General features: G+C 36.3%; 2 protein-coding genes across 2 annotated transcripts; both read right to left on the bottom strand.

The window, feature by feature from the left end:
* Nucleotides 1-904: 904 nt before the first annotated feature.
* Nucleotides 905-1,834, bottom strand: LOC133055251 (olfactory receptor 4A47-like). The gene has a single exon (XM_061140670.1). It carries the CDS (start codon nt 1,832-1,834, stop codon nt 905-907), a length of 930 nt encoding a protein of 309 aa, XP_060996653.1.
* A 21,870-nt stretch (nt 1,835-23,704) lies between these two features.
* Nucleotides 23,705-24,631, bottom strand: LOC133055240 (olfactory receptor 4A47-like). The gene has a single exon (XM_061140659.1). It carries the CDS (start codon nt 24,629-24,631, stop codon nt 23,705-23,707), a length of 927 nt encoding a protein of 308 aa, XP_060996642.1.
* Nucleotides 24,632-27,452: the final 2,821 nt, after the last annotated feature.

Genomic DNA, 27,452 nt, shown 5'->3' with positions numbered 1-27,452 from the left:
GTGATACATATATAGAAAGAAACAAATACATACACATATAGAAAATACACCTGAATCTGCAAAGATTACTACTAGATGAAAATTAAGAAACAAATGTAGGGTCAACCTCTGAGAATGAGGACTGGAAGAAGCTGAGAGAAAAATAGAAAATTCATTTTACATTTCACCTCATATTGTTTGAATTTCCTTGTGGCTCAGATGGTAAAGAAACTGCCTGCAATACGGGAGACCCAGGTCCCATCCCTGGGTTGGGAAGATCCCCTGGAAAGGGGAATGGTAATCCACTCCAGTATTCTTGCCTATAGAATTCAATGGACAGAAGAGCCTGGTGGACTAGTCCATGGGGTTGCAAACAGTCAAACTATACTGAGCAACTACACTTTCGTAGCATTCAGTTTTCACTTATACTATTTATTACTATCTATTTTACTTCAGTTTCATTGTAAACACTAAAAGTGCAAAAGTGTTGTATAATGTGATGAAATACAGTAAAGGCAAGCCATATATAATTATGTATTTTAAACTGTATGAGTAAAAATGTTAACTTAAATGACAAGATGCTAAATAAAAATTGCACTGTCTCTGAAAAAGAATAAAAAATATAAATGCATAAGTTGGTGAAAAATCAATATAACTATATAACAATTAACACGCTAATTCATTACATATTAATTTCTTGCTATGTAGGCATTACACCATTCTAGGTACACTGATAAACAAGATAATTAATTCTAGTAGGTAGGTAAACTGTTTTTATACCCTGGTTGTATAATTGTCATCTTTAATTATAATTACCATAAACTCTTTGAAGAAAGAGAAATCAAAACAAATTTTAAAATGACTTCTGCATTCTAAGAAAATGAACCTTGATGTCAAATGACTCCCTTCATGATGGGTGATGCATTTATTTAATATGAGATATGAGGCTTCTTTTCCAGAGCTTCTTCATAGCATAAGTTAACTCGGAATTTCTCAGACTGTAGATTAGTAGGTTCAGCATGGGGGTTATAACTGTATAGAACACGCTCAATGATTTATCAGTGTAGAAGGTCTTAGCAGGTCTTACATATATGAAAATACAGGGAACAAAGAAGCAGACAACCACAGTGATGTGGGAACCACAGGTCTGGAGGGCTTTCCGCCTCCCTTCCTGACTCAGGTTCTTCAGAGAGTGTAGGATGACTCCGTAGGAGACGAGTAAGAGCAGAAACACAATAGTGCAGATCAGTCCTCCATTGACCACAACTAAGACGCCAATGATATAGGTGTCAGCACAGACGAGTTCCAATAAAGGGTACATGTCACAGAGAAAGTGATCAATGACATTGGGACCACAGAAAGGGAGCCCATAAATAGTACTAAGTTGAATTACTGAGTGCAAGAAACCTCCAGCCCAGGACACCACCAGCAGTAAAACACACACCCTCTGCCTCATGATCACCAGATAATGCAAGGGCTTACAGATGGCCACATAGCGGTCATAGGCCATCACCAGCAGAAGGAAGACCCCTGCTCCAGAAAAAAGGTGCTCTGTAAACAACTGAGTCATACAGGATTTAAAGGTTATGGTTTTTTCTCCAAAGAACAAGTCTGAGATCAATCCGGGGGTGATAGAAGAGGAATAAGCAATATCCATAAATGATAAGCAAGCAAGAAAAAAGTACATCGGTGAGTTCAGGGTCTTACTGACAGTTATAGTGACTATAATTAGAAAATTGCCCACCACAGTCAAAATGTAGACAAACAGGAACATAAACAAAAGTACTTTCCCCTCCTTTGGATTCTGTGTGAGTCCCAGGAGAACAAAGTAGGTTACATTGTTTCTTGATTCCATCTAATCTGAACAGGAGCTGACTTCATATAGTAGAAGCAACTTACCTGCAAAACAAGGAGGGAAAGTCAAAGGGGGAAAATGCTCAAATGTATGAGGTTTTTTTTTTTTTTTTTTTCACTTGGAAGAATGAGTATAGAACAACTCTTTGTGTCCAATGCGTCATGGACATTTTTATTATCAAGTTGAAGAAGGCAGAGTTTCTTTCCCTCAGTGCTATGACACATAAGGAGAAGTCAACCAACTCCAGACCCATGCTATTAGTGCCATTAAATGAATATTCAGTGCTGAGTCATAGTGCAGGAGATATCAAATAAGTGTGACAGAAGACTTTCCAGAGGAAGCCAAGCTTCAGCTGAGTGTAAAAAAGAATTGAAAGAATATAAAAAAAAAAAAAAAAGGAAGAGAAATCCAAACAGTCCAACATTTATAAGCCACAAAAGTCTAATACTTGAGGCCCACTTGAGGTAGTTTACATAATCAATGTGGGTAGATCAAACTGTGAATGGAAGTTCCCTGCCCTGAATTGTCTCAGACCTCACTAACACTTCTTAGGTTTTTTTTTTTTCCTTCCATTTATTTTTATTAGTTGGAGGCTAATTACTTTACAATATTGTAGTGGTTTTTGTCATACATTGACATGAATCAGCCATGGATTTACATGTATTCCCCACTTAGGTTTTTAGATGGATATTTTCCTTTTCCTGACAATTAAATGCTACAGCAGTAATTTTGTGTCTCCAGCCCCTACCTCTCCTCTTAATTTGCAAACTTGGATATGTAACATCTCTAATTTTGACATCCAAGTGAATGGCAATTTAGTATTTAAAAACTTTTTAAATGTCCATAATAAACATAAGCATTTTCTATACAAAATTTAAAGAGGTGTTCCCTATTTATCTCATTAAATGTTTTTTCCATCTTGTTGTTCAGACAAAAAATTGCTGTACTCTTCATTCGTTACTCTCATAAAACTTTAATAAATCCTATTCACTCTACTACGAAAATATATGACAAAGTTGATCATTCTGTACTTCTTAATTTCTTCCTGGTCCACTGCAATAGGCTCTTATCAAATCTCTCCATGTTTATTCTAGCCTCCAAGAATCAGTTCTCCTGAAGCAGCCCAAATGACATTACTCTACTGCTCAAAAATCCTAGAGTATATTCTAATCATACACTCACAGTTTACTGTTTAATATTGACAGTAACAAGAACTGTAATCCTCATTTTATAATTGAAGAAACTAATGCTAGAAGATCTCATTCATTTTCCCAAAATCATACATTTCTAAGGGACATACCTTGAACTGAATCTAAGTTTTATTGATTTCAAATTAATTAAATTTCTTACATAATAAAGACAGTCCCCAGTTATGAGCCTGGTTCCCACTATTTACTGCTAATCTTACCTTGTGAAGGCTTGTTCAGAATCTAAGGGTGATTTTAAGTTACACATAAACACTTGAAATAATTTTTCATCCAATTTGACAACAGAGGACAAAAGGCCACCTTATTACTTGAGGATGCATTTTATTTCATTTAACTATCTGTCCATTTCCTCCATGGAGTCTTCTGATTATTCAGAGGCACATTTTTATGCCCTGTGTTGATTTTTCCAAAGGAATTCCATGGTGCACACCTAGAAAAACAAGTTTACCACATTAGGAAATTTATCAAAATGACCAGCAAATCTTACATGTACATAGAATAAATCAACTAGTTATTTGGCAGGGAAGTTTTTCACAAGTAACATCTTTCCTACTAACTGAAGTTAGTTGTTGAAACAAGAAAAATAATGTTTACTGTTTAGCCCTTTTCATTCTGTCATATTAACATGACCAGACTCATTGACTGAGATTTTGAAAGATGTTCTCATATATATATATATATATTTTGTCATGCTTTAAGTCTATAAAAGGACCACCTGAAAAATTGATTCCAGTTACTAAGTGGATAACATCTTCTTCCTGTTCGCGGGGAAGATCACAGGATATTTCATCCCTTTCAGCTGCAATTATCACTGAGCCTTAGAATTGGAATGTGTCCAAGATTGATTCTTGTTTAATTAATTCACTGGGATTTCACCCAGAGTTTTAAAAATAAAAATCTATATGTAAAGATATTAATAGGCAAAGTCACATTAATAATATCAGAAAAGTGCAATACCCAAAAGAAGGCAGCTTTAGAATCTTTATGAGGCTAAAGTCAATCAAAAATAATCAAAAATTTGTCCCAGTGAACTTGTTATTTCTTTCCCCACCTGCCATCACAAGATTTTCTTTACTTTTGTTTAGTACTCAATTTGATTACCTTAATTTGGTTAGATATATGAAAATTATATCAAAAAGCACAATTTAATGTATCAACATATTAGATATAATAGCTATTTATCCAATTATTACCATTTTTTTAAAAGTCAAGGCACCTCTGTCATATCAGCAACTGTCCTATGAGTGAGGACACAGAGATTAATGAAACCTGGGGGAAAATCATGTGAAAGGCTTTTTCCTGCATGGATCTTCTTTCTTAGAGTCAAACAATAAAGAATGAGAACTTAACAAAGTAGCTTCAGTCTTATTCACTGCTTATAAGAAATAAAATACTGACAAAAAGATAAGAGGTAGAGTTCTACTGTGGAAAATGTAGAGATGACTTTTCTTCAAAGGTGATGTTTAAGGATATTGAAACTGAAAGGATAGCAACTGGCTACCATCAGAAGCACTGTTACAGAAACTAAAACTAAATAAAATTAATGAATAAAACTATCTCACTTCAGAGAAAACAGGAGCTATACTTAGAAAACTCTAAAATTTTCACAGGAATTTTTATGGCAGTACTATGTTAAGAAGGACCAGAGAATACATGCCCCCTTGTCTTATTCCAGATTTTAATGGAAAAGCTTTCAACCTTTCATGTAGAGGAAGGTATTAGCTGTGGATCTGTCATATATGGACTTTATTATGTCAAGGTACTTTCTATTTCCAACTTGTTGAGAGATTTCTATGAAATGAAAATTGAATTTCTGTCTGATCATGGACAACTCAAGGAGATTTTAAGAAAATAATTCCACTTACAAAAGTATCAAAAAAGAATAAAATAAAGTCTTACACTGTGAAAACTACAAAATGTTGCTGAGAGATATATAGAACACACACACATATATGAGAAGACGTTTATAAGCTGGACTATGCAACAGTTCAGTTCAGTTCAGTTGCTCAGTCGTGTCCAACTCTTTGCGACCCCATGAACCACAGCATGCCAGGCCACCCTGTCCATCACCAACTGCCAGAGTCTATCCAAACCCATGTCCATTGCATTGGTGATGCCATCCAACCACCTCATCCTCTGCCATCCCTTCTCCTCCTGCCCTCAATCTTTCCCAGCATCAGGGTCTTCTCAAATGAGTCAGCTTTTCACAACAGGTGGCCAAAGTATTGTAGTTTCAGCTTCAACATCAGTCCTTCTAGTGAACACCCAGGACTGATCTCCTTAAGAATGGACTGGTTGGATCTCCTTGCAGTCCAAGGGACTCTCAAGAGTCTTTTCTAACACCACAGTTCAAAAGCATCAGTTCTTCTGCACTTAGCTTTCTTTACAGTCCAACGCTCACATCCATACATGACCACTGGAAAAACCATAGCCTTGACTAAACGGACCTTTGTGGACAAAGTAACGTCTCTGCTTTTTAATATGCTATCTAGGTTGGTCATAACTTTCCTTCCAAGGAGTAAGCGTCTTTTAATTCCATGGCTGCAATCACCATCTGCAGTGGTTTTGGAGCCCCCAAAAATAAAGTCAGCCACTATTTCCACTGTTTCCCCAACTATTTGCCATGAAGTGATGGGACCGGATGCCATGATCTTAGTTTTCTAAATGTTGAGCTTTAAGCCAACTTTTTCACTCTCCTCTTTCACTTTCATCAAGAGGCTCTTGAGTTCTTCTTCACTTTCTGCCATAGGGTGGTGTCATCTGCATATCTGAAGTTACTGATATTTCTCCCAGCAATCTTGATTCCAGCTTGTGCTTCTTCCAGCCCAGCATTTCTCATGATGTACTCTGCATATAAGTTAAATAAGCAGGGTGACAATATACAGCTTTGACATACTCCTTTTCCTATTTGGAACCAGTCTGTTGTTCCATGTCCGGTTCTAACTGTTGCTTCCTGACCTGCATACAGGTTTCTCAAAAGGCAGGTCAGGTGGTCTGGTATTCCCATCTCTTTAGAATTTTCCACAGTTAATTGTGATCCATACAGTGAAAGGCCTTGGCATAGTCAATAAAGCAGAAATAGATGGTTTTCTGAAACACTCTTGCTTTTTCGATGATCCAGCAGATGTTGGCAATTTGATCTCTGGTTCCTCTGCTTTTTCTAAAACCAACTTGAACATCTGGAAGTTCACAGTTCACATATTGCTGAAGCCTGGCTTGGAGTATTTTGAGCATTACTTAATAATACCTCATGATTCAGTGCAATTCCTATCATAACCACAAAATCATCTTTTGCAGAAACAGAAAAATCCATGCTAAAATTCATATGGAATCTCAAGGACTCCAAATTGTCAAGTCAATCTAGAAAAGAAGAAGGTTGGGAGTCTCATACCTCCTGGTTATATACTGTGCAAATCTATGGTAATCACAGCCCCAACAAAGATGGACGTCCAATAAAGATGGACGATGGACTAATGGGGTAAAACAGATAGTCTAGAAATAAATCTTCCTATATGTGTTTAGGTAATTTTCAACAAGGGTCCCAAGCATTTTATGGAGAAAAGAAATGATAATAAGTGATTAAAAGGCAATCACCTAAAAACAAAAATGTTATGATTCCACTTACATGAGGCACTTAGTCAAATTCATAGGCAGAAAATAGAATGATGGTTTCCCTGCCCAGGGCTCAGGGAGCGAAAGTGAAGAATTTTGTTTAATGGCTGTGGAATTTCAGTTTGGAAAGTTGAAAAAGTTTTGGAGATGGATGGTGGCAATGTTTGCATAACAATGTGAATTAACTTAGTGCTACTTTAAAATGGCCAAAATTGTAAATTTTGTTATGCATATTTTACCACAATTTTTAAAGTAAATATAAGAACTAAGGTGACCTCATTAGCTGGTGTATGATGTGAACATAAACTATAGCACAATAGCCCAAAGTATGTGCAAAGATCGTTGGCTTCAAATAAACCAAGGTAAACTTTCTAGTAGGTAAATATGTCCATCAATAGCAAAACTGCTAAATTAAAATCTCTATTTTTAATATTCATTTTGTACTGGAATAGAGTTGATTAACAAGGTGTTAGTTCAGATGTGCAGCAAGGTGAATCAGGTATACGTATTATGCATCCATCCTTTTTCAAAGTCTTTTCCCACTTCGGTTACTACAGGATGTTGAGCAGAGCTTCCTGTGCTATACAGTAGGTCCTTGTTGGATATCAGTTTTAAACATAGTAGTCTGTATATGCTAATTCCAAAGTTTTATCTAATCAATTCAACAAATATTGAGTGCCTTCTGTGGGCCAGGCATTGTTTAAGTTCCCAGGATGAATCAATAAAGAAAGTAGACCAAAAAAAAAAGAAGAAGAAGAAGAAAGAAAGAAGGAGAAAGAAGGAACAAAAACCCAAACTCTTTACTTTGGAGTTTCAAACTCAGATTTTAGAAGCAAGTTGGCAAGCACTTTTGAAGCATTTTGTTCTCCTCTGGACCACTTCAGATTGTCTGATTTTGCAGAGGAAAGATGAGATTTTACAATAGGAAACTTCCTTGCCTACAAAGCACTGAGAATTTGCACTACAGATTAGACTTAAACTCCACCTTGCAAACAGAGGTACCAAAGTCACTGATGAAACTCTGAGTGGGGTGGGTTTGCCCTCAAAGTGACAGGGAAGAATTTATGCTACATGGATCAGTGATATCTTAAATAGAAATTGTAATGAGTCATAGAAAAAGCAGATGGATGCAAACGCGACTGCGGTTTCAGACTGTGACTATTAAATCAACATATTAATAAGTAGGCTCAAACATCTTTATTACTCAAAATAGGATCATTGCAATCAACACATTTTTGCCAATGAGAAATACATTTGTTTATTCCTGTATGTAAAAATCCAGGCTTGGGGATTCCACAAACTCTTGGAAAGCATTTTCTGCCTCCTACTGGTTGTGGAAGTGTTTTCCCTGCAAAAGTCGTTGAAGGGATATGCTTGAGGAAGTGGTAGTCAGTTGGCAAGAGGTCAGGCTGAATATAGCAGATGAGGTAAAACTTAGACCAATTCATTCAACTTTTGAAAAATTGTGGATGACCCAGAGAGATGGGATGGGGAGGAAGGTGTGAGGGGGTTCAGGATGGGGAACACATGAAATCCATGGCTGATTCATGCCAATGTATGGCAAAAACCACTACAGTATTGTAAAGTAATTAGCCTCCAACTAATAAAAATAAATTAAAAAAATAAAAATAAAAAAAATTATTGGGGAAAAAAAAAGAAAAATTGTATGTGTGGGGTGCACTCAGTCATTATCCTGGAGAAGAACTGGGCCCCTTCTCTTAATCAATACCGGCTGCAAGCATTGCAGTTTTGGTGCATCCCATTGATTTGCTGGGACTTCTCTAGTGGCTCAGACAGTAAAGAATCTGCCTGCGATGCAGAAGACCCAGGTTCTATCCCTGGGTTGGGAAGATCCACTGGAGAAGGGAATAGCAACCCACTCCAATATTCTTGCCTAGAGAATCCCATGGACAGGAGAGCCTGGCAGGCTACATGCCTTGGGATCACAAAGAGTCGGGCAGAGCTGAGTGATTTTCATTTCATTTCACTTCACTTCATTGATTTGCTGAGCATACTTCTCAGATGTAATGATTTCACCAGGATTCAGAAAGCTGTAGTGGATCAGAGCAGAAGCAGACCAACAAACAGTGACCATGACCTTTATTTTTTTTGGTGCAAGTTTGGCTTTGGGAAGTGCTTTGGAGCTTCTCTTGAGTCCAGCCACTGAGCTGGTTGTTGCCAGTTGTCATATAAAATTCACTTTTTGTCGCAGGTCACCATTTGATGGAGAAATGGTTCATTGTTGTTGTCCAGAGTAAGAGAAGATGACACTTCAAAGCAACAATTTTTTTTTTTTTTATTGGTCAGCGGATAAGGCACCCAAGTATTGAAGTTTTTCTCCTTTCCAGTTTGCTTTAAACCCTGAATGACAATAGAATGGTTGATTTTGAGTTCTTCAGCAACTTCTACTGTAATTATAAGAGGATCAGCTTCGATGATTGCTTTCAATTGATCTTTGTCAACTTCCGATGGCCAGCCACTAAGCTCCTCATCTTCAAGCCTCTCATCTCCTTTGCAAAATTCCTTGAACCACCACTGCACTCCACTGCACCGGAACTGTTCATTAGCAGTTCCTGGGCCAGACGCATTGTTGAGTTGTGAATTGTCTCTGCTGCTTTAACACCCATTTTGAGCTCTAATAAGAAAAGAGCTAAAATTTGCTTTTTGTCTAACATCATTTCCCTAGTCTAAAATAAATTTATTCTTTTTGTTGCAATGGTGAATGGTATTGTTTCCTTAATTTCTCTTTCTGTTTTTTCATTGTTAGTATATAGGAATGCAAGGGATTTCTGTGTGTTAATTTTATATCCTGCAACTTTACTATATTCATTGATTAGCTCTAGTAATTTTCTGGTAGAGTCTTTAGGGTTTTCTATGTAGAGGATCATGTCATCTGCAAACAGTGAGAGTTTTACTTCTTCTTTTCCTATCTGGATTCCTTTTACTTCTTTTTCTGCTCTGATTGCTGTGGCCAGAACTTCCAACACTATGTTGAATAGTAGTGGTGAGAGTGGGCACCCTTGTCTTGTTCCTGATTTCAGGGGAAATGCCTTCAATTTTTCACCATTGAGGGTGATGCTTGCTGTGGGTTTGTCATATATATAGCTTTTATTATGTTGAGGTATGTTCCTTCTATTCCTGCTTTTTGGAGAGTTTTAATCATAAATGAGTGTTGAATTTTGTCAAAGGCTTTTTCTGCATCTATTGAGATAATCATATGGTTTTTATCTTTCAATTTGTTAATGTGGTGTATTACATTGATTGATTTGCAGATATTAAAGAATCCTTGCATTCCTGGGATAAAGCCCACTTGGTCATGATGTATGATTTTTTTAATATGTTGTTGGATTCTGTTTGCTAGAATTTTGTTAAGGATTTTTGCATCTATGTTCATCAGTGATATTGGCCTGTAGTTTTCTTTTTTTGTGGCATCTTTGTCTGGTTTTGGAATTAGGGTGATGGTGGCCTCATAGAATGAGTTTGGAAGCTTACCTTCTTCTGCAATTTTCTGGAAGAGTTTGAGTAAGATAGGTGTTAGCTCTTCTCTAAATTTTTGGTAGAATTCAGCTGTGAAGCCATCTGGTCCTGGGCTTTTGTTTGCTGGAAGATTTTTGATGACAGTTTCGATTTCCTTGCTTGTGATGGGTCTGTTAAGATCTTCTATTTCTTCCTGGTTCAGTTTTGGAAAGTTATACTTTTCTAAGAATTTGTCCATTTCATCCAAGTTGTCCATTTTATTGGCATAGAGCTGCTGGTAGTAGTCTCTTATGATCCTTTGTAATTCAGTGTTGTCTGTTGTGATCTCTCCATTTTCATTTCTAATTTTGTTAATTTGGTTTTTCTCTCTTTGTTTCTTAATGAGTCTTGCTAATGGTTTGTCAATTTTGTTTATTTTTTCAAAAAACCAGCTTTTAGCTTTGTTGATTTTTGCTATGGTCTCTTTAGTTTCTTTTGCATTTATTTCTGCCCTGATTTTTAAGATTTCTTTCCTTCTGCTAACTCTGGGGTTCTTCATTTCTTCCTTCTCTAATTGCTTTAGGTGCAGAGTTAGGTTATTTAATTGGTTTTTTTCCTGTTTCTTGATGTAAGCCTGTAATGCTATGAACCTTCCCCTTAGCACTGCTTTTACAGTGTCCCATAGGTTTTGGGTTGTTGTGTTTTCATTTTCATTCATTTCTATACATATTTTGATTTCTATACTTCTATGGAGTATATCTACCTAAAGAAACAAAGGACCTATACATAGAAAACTATAAAACACTGATGAAAGAAATCAAAGAGGACACAAACAGATGGAGAAACATAGCGTGTTCATGGATTGGAAGAATTAATATTGTCAAAATGGCTATTCTACCCAAAGCAGTCTATAGATTCAATGCAATCCCTATCAAGCTACCAACGGTATTTTTCACAGAACTAGACCAAAGAATTTCACAATTTGTATGGAAATACAAAAAACCTCGAATAGCCAAAGTAATCTTGAGAAAGAAGAATGGAGCTGGAGGAATCAACCTGCCTGACTTCAGACTCTACTACAAAGCCACAGTCATCAAGACAGTATGGTACTGGCACAAAGACAGAAATATAGGTCAATGGAACAGAATAGAAAGCCCAGAGATAAATCCACGAACCTATGGACACCTTATCTTTGACAAAGGAGGCAAGGATATACAATGGAAAAAAGACAACCTCTTTAACAAGTGGTGCTGGGAAAACTGGTCAACCACTTGTAAAAGAATGAAACTAGAACACTTTCTAACACCATACACAAAAATAAACTCAAAATGGATTAAAGATCTAAATGTAAGACCAGAAACTATAAAACTCCTAGAGGAGAACATAGGCAAAACCCTCTCCGACATAAATCACAGCAAGATCCTCTATGACCCACCTCCCAGAATATTGGAAATAAAAGCAAAACTAAACAAATGGGACCTAATAAAACTTAAAAGCTTTTGCACTACAAAGGAAACTATAAGTAAGGTGAAAAGACAGCCCTCAGATTGGGAGAAAATAATAGCAAATGAAGCAACAGACAAAGGATTAATCTCAAAAATATACAAGCAACTCCTGAAGCTCAATTCCAGAAAAATAAATGACCCAATCAAAAAATGGGCCAAAGAACTAAACAGACATTTCTCCAAAGAAGACATACAGATGGCTAACAAACACATGAAAAGATGCTCAACATCACTCATTATTAGAGAAATGCAAATCAAAACCACAATGAGGTACCATTACACGCCAGTCAGGATGGCTGCTATCCAAAAGTCTACAAGCAATAAATGCTGGAGAGGGTGTGGAGAAAAGGGAACCCTCTTACACTGTTGGTGGGAATGCAAACTAGTACAGCCGCTATGGAAAACAGTGTGGAGATTTCTTAAAAAACTGGAAATAGAACTGCCATATGACCCAGCAATCCCACTTCTGGGCATACACACTGAGGAAACCAGATCTGAAAGAGACACGTGCACCCCAATGTTCATCGCAGCACTGTTTATAATAGCCAGGACATGGAAGCAACCTAGATGCCCATCAGCAGATGAATGGATAAGGAAGCTGTGCACCATGGAATATTACTCAGCCATGAAAAAGAATTCATTTGAACCAGTCCTAATGAGATGGATGAAGCTGGAGCCCATTATACAGAGTGAAGTAAGCCAGAAAGATAAAGAACATTACAGCATACTGACACATGTATATGGAATTTAGAAAGGTGATAACGATAACCCTATATGCAGAACAGAAAAAGAGACACAGAAATACAGAACAGACTTTTGAACTTTGTGGGAGAAGGTGAGGGTGGGATATTTCAAAAGAACAGCATGTATGCTATCTATGGTGAAACAGATCACCAGCCCAGGTGGGATGCACGAGACAAGTGCTCTGGCCTGGTGCACTGGGAAGACCCAGAGGAATTGGGTGGAGAGGGAGGTGGGAGGGGGGATCGGGATTGGGAATACATGTAAATCCATGGCTGATTCATATCAATGTATGACAAAACCCACTGGAAAAAAAAAATAAAAAAAAATAAAATAAAATAAATTTAAAATGCAGAGCAAGTAATAGGTCATTAGCAAATAAAATAAAGTGAAAAACATGCATTGAAACAATGCATATAATATAACCACATTTAAGAATGTACTCCAATATCAAATGGCAAATTTCAACAAGGCAAATACTGCAATTACTTTTGTGCAAACTAATACATATGTTTGTACTTCCACCCCGCCTTCCCCTGCCCCCCGCAAAATCTCTAGAACTGCATCTAACAGGTTTTTTGAGCTTTGTTAATGAGTCTGTTTTTCGTTTGCTATTTTTTGTTTGTTTTTAGTTTAGCAGGGGGAGGGTTTGCCCTGCCTGTGGCTTGTAGAATGCTAATTCCCTGAAAAGAGACTTAGCCCAGGCCCTCAATAATATTTGTACAATTCAAAAACATGTATTTGTTGGGAAAGTATTTACCATAAAAAAGTTTATGAACTACATGAAGATAAATCAACATACGAACTTTAAATTTTAAGGAGCATTGTGCAGGATAAGGAAAATTAAGAGATATATATGGGTTGATATGGAGATATTTTTAAGATGTTGCATACTAAAAGTAAGTGCTACATAAATAAAAAAGAACAAATATACATATGGCACGTACATTTGCATTGACAAAAATTATTCCCAGATGAAAATGAAGAAACAAATTTTGGCCAGTTTCTGAGTATGAGGACTAGAAAATGCTGAAGGAAAATAGGAAATTTATTCAACACTGCATCCCATATAATTTGGTTTCACTTATGCTTTTATTATTATCTATTTTATTTCATTTTTCTTATAAACAGCAAAAGTACTAAAGTAAAAATTGTTATGTATAATGCAACTGAAATATAGTAAAGAAGGAAACCTATATAGAATTAAATATTTTAAATAATGTAAATAAAAAGTTCACTTAAATGAAAAGAATCTAAATAAAAATTGCTCTCTGTCTGAAAAAGGATAAAAGATAAAGATACATGAACTGATTAAAAATCAGTATAAATATATAACATTTTCCTCACTAAATCACTTATTTACTATTAATGCCTTGCTGTATAGGCCTTATGGTTATCTAGGTACATTGATAAACAAGAATTTTGGACCTTACATTGTAACATGGAGCAAACTGTTACGAATGCACAGTTGTATGATTATATTATTTAATTATAATTATCATAATTTTCTAGAAGAAAGAGAAATCAGATTCAAATTTAAAATAGCTTCTTCCTTCAAAGGAAATGGAACCTGATGTCAAATGACTCCCTCCATGGTTGATGAAGCTCCTAGTTAATATGAGATACAATGCTTCTTCTCCAGAGCATCTTCATAGCATTAGTCAACTCAGAACTTCTGTAGATTAATGGATTCAGCATGGGAGTTATGACTGTATAAAACACACTCAGTAATTTATCAGTGGGGAATGTTTAGGCAGTTCAGTTCAGTTCAGTTCAGTTCAGTCGCTCAGTTGTGTCCAACTCTTTGTGATCCCATGAACCTCAGCAAGCCAGACCTCCATGTCCATCACCAAATCCTGGAGTCCATTCAAACCCATGTCCATCGAGTCAGTGATGCCATCCAACCATCTCATCCTCTGTCGTCCCCTTCTCCTCCTGCCCTCAATCTTTCCCAGCATCAGGATCTTTTCAAATGAGTCAGCTCTTTGCCTCAGATGGCCAAAGTATTGGAGTTTCAGCTTCAGCATCAGTCCTTCCAATGAACACCCAGGACTGATCTCCTTTAGGATGGACTGGTTGGATCTCCTTGCAGTCCAAGGGACTCTCAAGAGTCTTCTCCAACACCACAGTTCAAATGCATCAATTCTTCAGCGCTCAGCTTTCTTTATAGTCCAACTCTCACATCCATGGTCTCACATACATGAAAATGCAGGGAACAAAGAAGCAGACAACCACAGTGATGTGGGAACCACAGGTCTGGAGGGCTTTCCGCCTCCCTTCCTGACTCAGGTTCTTCAGAGAGTGCAGGATGACTCCATAGTAAGAGCAGAAACCCAAGAGTGCAGATCAGTCCTCCATTGAATGCAACTAAAATGTCACTCACATAGGTGTCAGTAGAGACGAGTTTTAATAAGGGGTACATGTCACACATATGGTGATCAATGACACTGGGGCCACAGAATGGGAGCCCATAAACAGTGCTAAGTTTAATTACTGAGTGCAGAAAACCTCCAACCCAGGACACCGCCAGCGGCACAATACATGTCCTCTGCCTCATGATCACTAAATAATGCAAGGGCTTACAGATGGCCACAGAGCGGTCATAGGCCATCACCAGCAGAAGGAAGACCCCTGATCCAGCAAAAAGGTGCTCTGCAAACAGCTGAGTCGTGCTAGATTCAAAGGTTAGTTTTTTTTTTTTTTTCCAGAGAACAAGTCTGAAATCAATCTGGGGGTAATAGAAGAGGAATAAGTTACATCCATAAATGACAAACTAGCAAGAAAAAAGTACATTGGTGAGTTCAGGGTCTTACTGACAGTTATAGTCACAACAGTGAGAAGGTTGCCCACTACAGTCAAAACAAGAGCAAGAACAGAACAAAAAAGACTTTCTGCTCCTTTGGATTCTGTGTGAGGCCCAGGAGGACAAAGTAAATTACATTGTTCCTTGCTTCCATTTAGTCTGTTCAGAGGCTGAGTTCAGGTGTAGAGGCAATTTACCTACGATACAAGGGGGAAACATTTAAGTGCATTATAAGTATAGTCATTTATTTATCCATTCATTAGAAGAATATGAATAGAGTACCTTCTGGCTCCAATGTGCCATGGACATTTTAATTACCAACTTGAATGAGCCAGGGCTTCCCTTGTAGCTCAGTCGGTAAAGAATCTGCCTGCAATACAGGAGATGTGGGTTCGATTCCTGGGTTGGGAAGATCCCCTGGAGAAGGAAATGGCAACTCACTCCAGTATCTTTACCTGGAAAATCTCATGGACAGAGGAGCCTGGTGAGCTGCAGTCCATGGGGCTGCAAAGAGTTGGGCATGACTGAGCGACTAACACTTACTTACTAGAAAAAGTCATAGAACCCCACCCTCAGTGATAGGACGCAAAATGAGGGATCAGGTAATTCCAGACCCATGTAATAAGTGCATTAAATGATTATTCACACAGTGCTCAGAGTCACAGTAAAGGAGTATATCAACTAAAATTAGAGAAGGTTTCCCAAAGGAAACAATATTTCAGCTGAAATTTTTTTTTTAAATCAAGGAATACAAATGATGGGAAAAGAGTTCCACAAAAAGGTGCACCATTTATAAAGAACAATACTTGAGTATTACTCACAAAACTTAATACTTGAGATTCACTTAAGGCAGTTTACACAATCAATGTGGGTAGATCAAACCGTAAATAGATCCCTGTCTTGAATTGTTTCAGACCTCACTGATACTTTCTTAGATCTTTAGGTGGATATTTCCCTTTTCCTAAAAAATAAGTGCTGCAGCAGTTTAATTTCATGTCCCCAGCCCCTATCTCTCCTCTATTTTGCAAACTTGTTATGCACCTTCTATAATTTTGACATCCAGTTTAATGGCAATTTAATATTTACAAAACTAACTGTTAAATTTTCCACAATAGACATAGGCATTTTCTAAACCAAATTTAAAGAGATATTCCCTATTTATCTCATTAAATGCTATCATTTTCCATGTTTGTGTTAGGACAAAAAATTTCAATGCTCTTCACTATTAGTTATTCTCATAAAACTTTAATAAAGCCTATCGGCACTACTCTCAAAATATATCACTAATATGATCATTCGCTACTTTTTAATTTCTTACTGGTCCACTGCAACAGCCTTCCACCAATTCTCTCCATGTTTATCCTGGTCTTCAAAAATTGGTTCTCCTGAAGCTACTCAAATTGTCCTTTTTAATCTTATTCTGATGACATCATTCCAGTGCTCAAAACTCCTATCATTTATTCCAATCATGAACTCATAGTTTAATGTAACACAGTCAATATTTACAGTAACAAGAACTGTAATCCTCATTTCATATTGAAGAAACTGAAGTTCAGAACACCTAATTTACTGTTCCAGTTACATGTTTTTAAGTGCTATACCTATAATTGAATCTAAGTTTGATTGATTTCAAGGTAATTAAATGTCTTACCTAATAAACACAGTCCCACGACTGTAAGTCTGGTTCCCACTACTTACAGTTAGTCTTACCTTGTGGAGTCTTGTTCAGAATCTGAAGGATGGCTTTAAGTTACTCATAAACACTTGGAATCATTTTTCACCCAGTTTGACAACTAAGGATAGAAAGCTGCCTTATTACCTGAGGATATTCATTTAATTTGGCTATCTGTCCATTTTTTCCATGAAGTCTTCTGATTACTCAGGTCATTTGTTATATGCGCTGTTGGTTATTTGAAAGGAATTCCAGGGTTCACACAGGAAAACAAAAGCTTATCATTTTAGGAAATGTATCAAAATGACCAGCACATCTTATAAGTACATAGAAGATAGCAACTAGCCATTTGCCAGGGAAGTTTTCTGAGTAACTACTTTCTTGCTTGTTGTTGTTTAGTCGCTAAGTCATGTCCGATTCTTTTGTGACCCTATGGACTGTAGCCCACAAGGCTCCTCAGTCCATGGGATTTTCCAGGCAAGAATACTGGAGTGGGTTGCCATTTCCTTCTCCAGAGGATCTTCCCGACCCAGGGATTGAACCCAGGTCTCCTGCGTTGCAGGCAGATGCTTTACCGTCTGAGCCACTGGGGAAGCTGGCTCGAATTCTTACTGACATCAAATAGAAAAGTCCCATTTGATGGTTTAGCTCTTCTCACTCTGTCACGTCAACATAGCCAGACTAGTTGACTTGCAGTTTTGAAAGACACCCCCCTAACTTTTTAAGCCATGCATTAAGTCTAAGAAAGGACCTCCTGAAAAATTTACATCACTCACTAAGTGCATAGCATCTTCTCCCTGTTAGTGGTGAAGATCAGGGGATATTTCATTACTTCTAGCTGCATTTATAATTGAGTCTTGAAACTGGAATGTGTCCAAGACTGATTCTTGCTTAATTAATTCACTGACATTTTCCACAAAGTTTTTAAAGAACATCTATATGTAAAGATATTACTATAGCAAATCACATAATTAATGTCAGAAAGGTGCAACATACCAAGAAAGTAGCTTTAGAATCATATAAGATGATTGTCCATCAAATATAAAATATTGACCTAGTTGTGTTGTTTCAGAGAACTTGTTATGCATTTCCCCACCTGTCATGGGAAGAGTTTCTTTTCTTTTATTTAATATTCAATTTAATCACATTATATTTTGGTTAATAAAATTTACATCAAAAATATAATTAAATGTATCAAAATTTTGGATATAATAACTAATGAATTGTCCAATTATATATATATTTTTTAAGTTAGGTAACTTCTGTTATACCAGCAACTGTGCTAGGAGTAAGGACACAGATTAATAAAACCAGGGGGAAAATCACGTAAAAGGTTTTTTCATGCCTGGATCTTATTTTCTTCTAATAGAGTCAAACAATAAAAGAGACATCTAATAAAGTAGCTATTAAATCTCTTTTAATATTAAAGTAGTTATTAAATAAAGGAAACAATAAAGTAGCCATGGCTTGCAATATAAGTAAATAAAGTTTAGCTACCAATTGGGCAATACATAAATCTAAATACAGTTTTTATAATGGTAAAAATTCCCTACCTGGGCCGCTCCTCTGAGTACCTATAGGTAAAACTCAACATATTTTTGATAAGTAGTGTTCAGTGGACCCTGAACCATAAAATTGTATTTTCTCTTCTGCGTTTAGGAGACAAACTCATTGCTATGATTATTTCCCAAAGTCACTATTTCATCCCACAACTTCCTCATAGCATTTTCTCCTCTAAATTTGAGGCTGTGTTCCCAGGTGGTGCTTGTGGTAAAGACCCTGCTTGGCAGTACAGGAGACATAAGATACGGGAGTTCGATCCCTGGGTTGGGAAGATCCCCTGGAGGAGGGACTGGCAGCCAACTCCAGTATTCCTGCCTGGAAAGTTCCATGGACAGAGGAGCCTGGCAGGCTACAGTCCACAGGGTCCCAAAGAATGAGACACGACCGAAGCAGCTTAGTACACACAGAAAGCATGTTTAAGAAGTTTAGCCAGGAGTTATGATGATGTAAAATGTAGCCTTGGTTTGGCCGCAAATATACAGGGCGCAAAAACAAATGAGTAGGACACAACTAAGATGACAGTCGTGATGTAGACACAGGTGGAGAGGACTAGGCACCTCTGCTCCAAATCATAAGTCTTTAGGGAGAACAAGATGTCCATGTAGGACACCGTCAAGGGAAAATGTTTTGGGGTTTTTTTGTTTTTTGTTTTGTTTTTGCATTTAAAGCATCATTTTTTATTTTTAGTTTTTGCTTAACAAATATGTGAGAAAGACTTTGACAATTTCTCACCCTCATTAGGGTGTTCTTTAAACTGTAAATTCAAAAACTGTACTTCTTTATAAAAGTTGAAAACGATATCACTTTGAACTAAAGAAAGATATTGTAGTTATTAATCACAGCTCTTGTCGTACACACTGCAATTCTGTAGCTTGACACATTCTATAATCTGTTCTCATTTTAATATTTTTTTTTACATTTTTTTTAATTGGAGGCTAATTACTTTACAATATTCTGGTGGTTTTTGCCATACATTCACATGAATCAGCCATGGGTGTACATGTGTTCTGCATCTTGAACCCCCCTCCCAGCTCCCTCCCCATCCCATCCCTCTGGGTCATTCCAGTGCACTAGCCCCGAGCACCCTGTCTCATTCATTGAGCCTGGACTGGTGATCTATTTCACATATGATAATATGCATATGTCAATGCTATTCTCTCAGATCATCCCACCCTCACCTTCTCCCACAGAATCCAACAGTCTGTTCTTTACACCAGTGTCTCTTTTGCTGTCTCACTTATAGGGTCATCGTTACCATCTTTCTAAATTCCATATATATGCATTAATATACTGTATTGGTGTTTTTCTTTCTGGCTTACTTCGCTCTGTATAATAGGCTCCAGTTTCATCCACCCCATTAGAACTGATTCAAATGCATTCTTTTTAATAGCTGAGTAATATTCCATGGTGTATATGTACCACAGCTTCCTTATCCATTCATCTGCTGATGCGCATCTAGCTTGCTTCCATGTCCTGGCTATTATAAACAGTGCTGCGATGAACACTGGGGTGCACGTGTCTCTTTCAGATCTAGTTTCCTCAGTGTGTATGCCCAGTAGTGGGATTGCTGGGTCATATGGCAGTTCTATTTCCAGTTTTTAAGGAATCCCACACTGTTCTGTGGCTGTACTAGTTTGCATTCCCACCAACAGAGTAAGAGGGTTCCTTTTTCTCCTCACCCTCTCCAGCATTTATTGTTTGCAGGCTTTTTATAGCAGCTATTATGACTGGCGTGAGATGGTACCTCATTGTGGTTTTGATTTGCATTTCTCTGATAATGAGTGATGTTGAGCATCTTACATGTGTTTGTTAGCCATTTGTATGTCTTCTTTGGAGAAATGTCTGTTTAGTTCTTTGATCCATTTTTTGATTGGGTCACTTATTTTTCCAGAACTGAGCTGCAGGAGGTGCTTGTATATTTTTGAGATTAATTCTTTGTCAGTTGCTTCATTTGCTATTATTTTCTCCCATTCTGAAGGAAATGTTTTAATGGGTAAATGAATCCACAGTTGGCAGCAACAGAGTCCAGTGGTATGAGTGTCCATGCAGACAGGTTTCAACAAAGGGTGTTAGGCATACAGGAATGGTCTATGACATTGGAGTTACAGACATGCAGTCACGCTGTGAAGAGAATCCAGCGTTGCAAGGACAAACCCTCTAGCCTGTGATGCTTGAAAGAAACCACATCCCTGTCACTCACGATGGTTTCACAGTGCAGGGTTTTGCAGATGGCCACATAGAGCTCTGGCAACCGCTATGGGCAGGAAGATCTCAGCAGCAAGAGATACTCAGCAAAGAGTTGAGTTCTGGACTTCCTAAAAGAGACAATTTTTTTCTTACAGCAAGTGTCAGCTGGCATTTTAGGTGTCATAGATGAAAACCAGCAGCTATCTACAAGGGATAAGAAACACAGACAGGAACCGTAAGCTCTACCCAACTTACAATAGGTGATTTATTAACTGAAGACACCTATTCTTACCTGGATAACAGTTCTTTTTATACTCTAAATATATAAGCTCCTCTTAAATTAACCTTCTTAAAGTGAATTTTATTAAAAATAATAACAACATTGTTTTGTGACTAAACCATTTTAAACTTATTTTAACTTAATTTTAAACTACATTATTTATCTTATTTATATTCAATTTATTATTTAGTTGTAATAATTTTGAATTATAAATATACCACCCTAGGCATACTTCTGAAAGATAATGGTAATAAGGGACAGTTAGTCTCTGCATATATTGAAATATGTTATATATCATAGCAGTTATATGTCAACCTGCACATAAGTAAAGAGATTAGTGAAAAACAATAGTCTCAAATTGGTTCCAAATTGGAACTTCAGGATATAATAGTCATAGTCAGAATTTCAAACCAATGGCAATAAGATAATTTTGTGAATATTTTTCTAAAAATCCTAAAATTTAGAGAAACAATTAAGACTTCATCACTATTTAATTCCTATAACAAAGTTAATTCAAGATGAATCAGGAGTTTTAATATAATAAACAAGATATCACAATGCTTTAAAAATTAAATCCTAAAAATGAATTGAAGGACGTTTGGTACAAGTGAACTTAGGAAAATTCTTCCTAAAGAAGATACAAAAAATTCTAAAAATTGAATATAAAGCATAAAATAAATTACAAGGAAAAAGCATTCTACATAGGATAAAATGTTAAAAGCATATAACCAGAAAATATTACATATATATATAAAATGTAAAAGATACCAATTTTTAGTATATCATTATCTCATAAAAATAAAAACAAAAAGTAGGTTATATATATATATATATATATATATATACATATGTATAAAATATATATATATAATCCAGAGGTAAATAAATACAGATAAATTAAGTATGTGGAAAGATGCCCAAATTCAATTACATGAGAAGGGTGGTGGTTAAAATATAAAAATAACGTTAACCAGATATCATAAATACCTTTCAGGGATTGGTCATTGACAATGTGGTCAAAAAAATTCTCACAGACTGTGGACAGGACTGTAGCTGTTACACTGACCTCAAGAATGGTAGTTTAGCAATAACTATCAGTATCAACATTTTAAATGAATATACTACTTGAACATTGGTTCAAATATCATATCAAAACTTCTAAGCCTAGGAACTCATAATTGCACAATTCAAAAGCATATTTATTGTAAAATTATTTCTCATAAAGAAGTTTAGGAACCAAATGAAGAGGAATGGACATGTCAATTTTAGTATAAATTTATAGAGTATTGTGTAGCTTAAGAATAGTTAAGAGATATTATGGATTGATAATAGAAATATTTTTCATATGTCAGATACCAAAAGCAAGTGTTATATATATAGAAAGAAGCAAATATACATTTGGCTAATATATTGTGTTTCAAAGATTGTTGGTGGTAGTGGTTTAGTCGTTAAGTCTTATCTGACTCTGTGCAACCCCATGAACTATATAACCCACCAGGTTCCTCTGTCCATGTGATTTCCCAAGCAAGAATACTGGGGTGGGTTGCCATTTCCTTCTCCAGGAGATCTTCTTGAATCAGGGATCGAAACCGGGTCTCCTACATTGCAGGCAGGTTCTTTACTGACTGAACCACCAATTAAGCCATCAATTAAGAAACAAATTTAGGGCTAAATTCTGAGCATGAGGACTAGAAAATACTGAGATAAAAATAGGAAATTTATTTGACATTGCATCCCAATTTATTTGGTTTTTCTTTATACTATTTATTAATATCTTTTTTGATTTCAATGTTTCTTATAAAGTTAAAGCATTAAGTTAAACATTTTGTGAATAATGCAAATTAAATATAGTAAAGAAAGCAACTTATATATAATTAAATATGTAAAATTGTATACATAAAAATGTTCCAATTAAATGACACGAATCTAAATAAAAAGTATCCTGTCCCTGAAAGAGAGTAAAAAAGATAAATACATGAATTGATTAAATTTCAGGGTAACTGTATAATAGTTAAAATTCTATATAAAAAGTTTAAAAGTTAACTATATATAAAGCTAAAAGTCAGTGAAACTAATAATAATTTCTTGATTATTTTAAATTACTGTTCTTGATATTTAGTCATATCCAACTCTTCGTGAACCCATGGACTGCAGTGCACCAAGCTTCCTTGTCCTTCACTGTCTCCCAGACTTTGATCAAATTCATGGCCATTGAGTTGGTGATGCCATCCAACCATTTCACCCTCTGTCACCCCCTTCTCCACCTGTGCTCAATTTTTCCCAGCACCAGAGATTTTTCCAATGAGTCAATTCTTCCCATCAGGTGGCCAAAGTATTGGAGCTTCAGCTTGAGCATCAGTCATTCCAATGAATAGTCAGGGTTGACTTCTCTTAGGATTGACTAGTATGAACTCCTCGCATTTCAAAGGACTCTCAAGAGTCTTCTGCAGCACCACAGTTTAAAAGCATCAATTCTTCGGTGTTCAGCCTTCTGTATGGTCCACATCTCACATCCATATATGACTATTGGAGAAACTATGCATTGACCTATGGACTTTTATTGGCAAATTGAATCTCTATTTCTTAATATAAATTACTAATTCCTAGATATATAGGCATTACCTCTTTCTAGGTACAGTAATAAACCAGTAATTATAGACCTTATATTCTAGTAGGTAGGTAAACTGTTATTAATAGCATAGCTGTATTAATTGCAAACATTCATGTAATTATCATAAAGTTTCTGAAGAAAGAGAAGTCAGAATCAAATTTTAAAATGACTTTTGCATTCTGAGTAAATGAACCCTGATGTCAAATGACTCCCTTCATGTTGGGTGATGCACTTATTTACTATGAGATACGATGTTCCTTTTCCAGAGCTTCTTCATAGCATTAGTCAACTCAGAATTTCTTAGACTGTAGATTAATGGGTTCAGCATGGGAGTTATGACTGTATAGAACACACTCACAGATTTGTCAATGGGAAAGGTCTTAGCAGGTCTTGCATTTATGAAAATACAGGGAACAAAGAAGCAGACAACCACGGTGATGTGGGAACCACAGGTCTGGAAGGCTTTCCGCCTCCCTTCCTGACTCAGGTTCTTCAGAGAGTGCAGGATGACTCCGTAGGAGACGAGTAAGAGCAGAAACACAATAGTGCAGATCAGCCCCCCATTGGATGCAACTAAGAGGTCAGTGACATAGGTGTCAGTACAGACAAGCTTCAATAAAGGGAACATGTCACACATATAGTGATCAATGACATTGGGGCCACAGAACGGGAACTCATAAACAGTGCTGAGTTGAATAATTGAGTGCAGAAAACCTCCAACCCAGGACACCACCAGCAGCACAATGCAAACCCTCTGCCTCATGATCACCAGATAATGCAAGGGCTTACAGATGGCCACATAGTGGTCATAGGCCATCACCAGCAGAAGGAAGACCCCTGATCCAGCAAAAAGGTGCTCTGCAAACAGCTGAGTCATGCAAGATTCAAAGGATATGTTTTTTTCCCCAAAGAACAAGTCTGAAATCAATCTGGGGGTAATAGAAGAATAAGTGACATCCATAAATGATAAGCTAGCAAGAAAAAAGTACATTGGTGAGTTCAAAGTCTTACTAATAGTTACAGTAATGATAATGAGAAAGTTGCCCAGTACAGTCAAAATGTAAAAGACCAAGAACATAACAAAAAGGACTTTTTGCTCCTTTGGATTCTTTGTGAGGCCCAAGAGGACAAAGTAAGATATATTGTTCCTTGGTTCCATCCAGTTCTTACAAGAACTGAGTTTGTGTATTAGAAGCAGTTTACCTATAAAACAAGGGGAGAAAGAATTAAATGTTTAATTTTTTATTTATCCATTCATTAGAAGAATGTAAATGGCATATATTTTGGGCCCAATGTGTTAAGGACATTCTAATTATCAGCTTGAAAAAGCCATAGAACCCTACCCTCAGTGATGTGACACATGATAAGGAATCAGGCAACTGCAGCCATCACATGAATATTCACACAGTGCTAAGAGTTACAGCATAGTGTACATCAAACCAGAATCAGAGAAGACCTCCCAAAGGAGTCCGTGCTTCAGCTGAGTTTTGTTTTGCTTTGTTTTAATGAGAGAATAAAAAAGATGGGAAGAGAATTCCATGAAAGGACCACCATTTATGAAGTCACAAATGTGTAACACCTGTGACTCTCTTAAGGTAATTTACATAATCAATGTGAGTAGACTAACTATGAATAGAAGATCCCTGTCTTGAATTGTCTCAGACCTCATTGATACATCTTAGGTCTTCAGGGGAATATTTACCTTTTCCTGACCAATAAATGCTGCAGCAGTCTAATTTTGTGTCTCCAGCCCCACTCTATCCCTTAATTTTCAAATTTATATATACAACATCTCTGATTTTTGACATCCAGTTGATTGGCAATTTAGTATTTATAAAACTAGCTTTTAAATTTTCCATGAAAAACATAAGTAGTTCCTATACAAAAGTTAAAGAATTGTTCCCTATTTATCTCATTAAATACTATCATTTTCCATGCTATTGTCCTGACAAAAAAAAATTTTCATTCTCTTCTTAATTTCTTCCTGATCTGCTGCGGTACCCTCCTACCAAGTTTTTTTGTGTTTATTCTCCAAAAATTGGTTCTCCTAAAGCAGCTCAAATTGTCTTTTTCAGTTTTATTCTGATGGTATCACTCTATTGCTCAGAACTGCTACAGTATATTCCAATCATGCACTTATAGTCTAATGTATCATATTTAATATTTACAATAACAAGAAATGCAATTGCCATTTTATAATGGAAGAATCTAATACTCAGGATATATCATTTATTTTCCCCAAATCACACACTTCTAAGTGATCTATCTAGAACTGAATCTACATTTGTTTGACTTCAAAGTAATTTAGTTTCTTACATAAAGAAAGTCATACAACTGTGAGCCTGGTTCTCATTATTTTCTGTTAGTCTTACCTTGTGGAGGTTTGTTCAGAATCTAAGGATGATTTGAAGTTATTCATAAACACTTGAAATTGTTTTTCATCCAGTTTGATGACAGAGGCCAAATGCTGCCTTATTAATTGAGTTTATTTCATTTGGCAGTCTGTCCTTTTTCTCCACTGAGTCTTCTGATTATTCAGAAGTTCATTTTTATATAAAATACAGATTATTTGGAAGGAGTTCCATGGCACACAGAAAAAAATAGTTTATCACATCAGGAAGTGTATCAAAATGACCAGCAAATCCTCCATATTCATAGAAAACATAAATATCAACCAGTCATTTCCTAGGGAATTTTTTCACAACTTATTTCCTACTAACATTAAAATGAAAAATAGCGTTTGAATATTTAGCTCTTCTCACACTCACGTTAACATGGGCAGACTAGTTGACTTCAGATTTTGAAAGACTTTGCTGTGATTTTTTTTGTCATGCTTTAAGTGTAAGAAATGACCTTCTGAAAAATATATGACAGTCACTGAATGGATAGCATCTTCTCCCTGTTAAGGGTGAGATTACAGAATATTTCATCCCTTCCAGCTGAATTTATCATGGAGTCTTGGAATTGGAATGTGTCCAAGACTGATTCTTGCTTTAATTAATACACTGGAATTTTCCACAAAGTTGTTAAAGAACATCTATAGGTAAAGATATTATTAGACCAAAGTTCATATTAAATATCATAATGGTACAACATGGAAAAATAACTTTAGAATCATTATGAGACTACTGCCAATCCAGAATAAAATCAACCCAATCATTTTGTCCCAGTGAACTTGTTATATATTTCCCACACCTGGCATAGGAAGATTTTCCATTCTTTTATTTACTATTTAATATCCACAGTTTGGCAATAAGTAGTTCATGATCTGAGCCACAGTAAGCTCCCAGTCTTGCTTTTGCTGACTGTATAGAGCAAAAAAAAAAAAAAAATTCTTAAATTTTAAATTTAAATTAAATTTTTATTTTTATTTTAAAAAATTCTTAAATAGAAAAAGGTAGGGAAAACCACAGGATCATTCAGTTATGACCTAAATCAAATCCCTTATGATTATACAGTGGAAGTGACAAATAGATTCAAAGGATTAGATCTGATAGAGTGTGTGAAGAATTATGGACAGAGGTTCATGACATTGTACAGGAGGCAGTTATCAAGACCATCCCTAAGAAAAAGAAATGCAAAAAAAAGGCAAAATGGTTGTCTAAGGAGGCCTTACAAATAACTGAGTAAAGAAGAGAAGCTAAAGGAAAAGGAGAAAAGGAAATATATACCCGTTTGAATGCAGAGTTCCAAATGATAGCAAGAAGAGATAAGAAAGCCTTCCTCAGAGATCAGTTCAAAGAAATAGAGGAAAACAATAGAATGGGAAAGACTAGAGATCTCTTCAAGAAAATTAGAGATACCAAGGGAGTATTTCATGCAAAGATGGGCACAATAAAGGTCAGAAATGGTATGGACCTAACAGAGTCAGAAGATATTAAGAATAGGTGGCAAGAATACACAGAAGAACTATACAAAAATGATCTTCATGACACAGATAACCACGATGGTGCGATCACTCACCTAGAGCCAGACATCCT

This window comes from Dama dama, chromosome 1, assembly GCF_033118175.1.
Source record: "Dama dama isolate Ldn47 chromosome 1, ASM3311817v1, whole genome shotgun sequence".
Classification (NCBI taxonomy): Eukaryota; Metazoa; Chordata; class Mammalia; order Artiodactyla; family Cervidae; genus Dama; species Dama dama.
Note: the sequence above shows the minus strand (reverse complement) of the source record. Positions and strands in the feature narration are given on the sequence as shown.

Coding starts and splice junctions, on each gene's coding strand:
- LOC133055251 (XM_061140670.1), bottom strand. CDS start 1,834: ATGGAATCAAGAAACAATGTAACCTACTTTGTTCTCCTGGGACTCACA.
- LOC133055240 (XM_061140659.1), bottom strand. CDS start 24,631: ATGGAACCAAGGAACAATATATCTTACTTTGTCCTCTTGGGCCTCACA.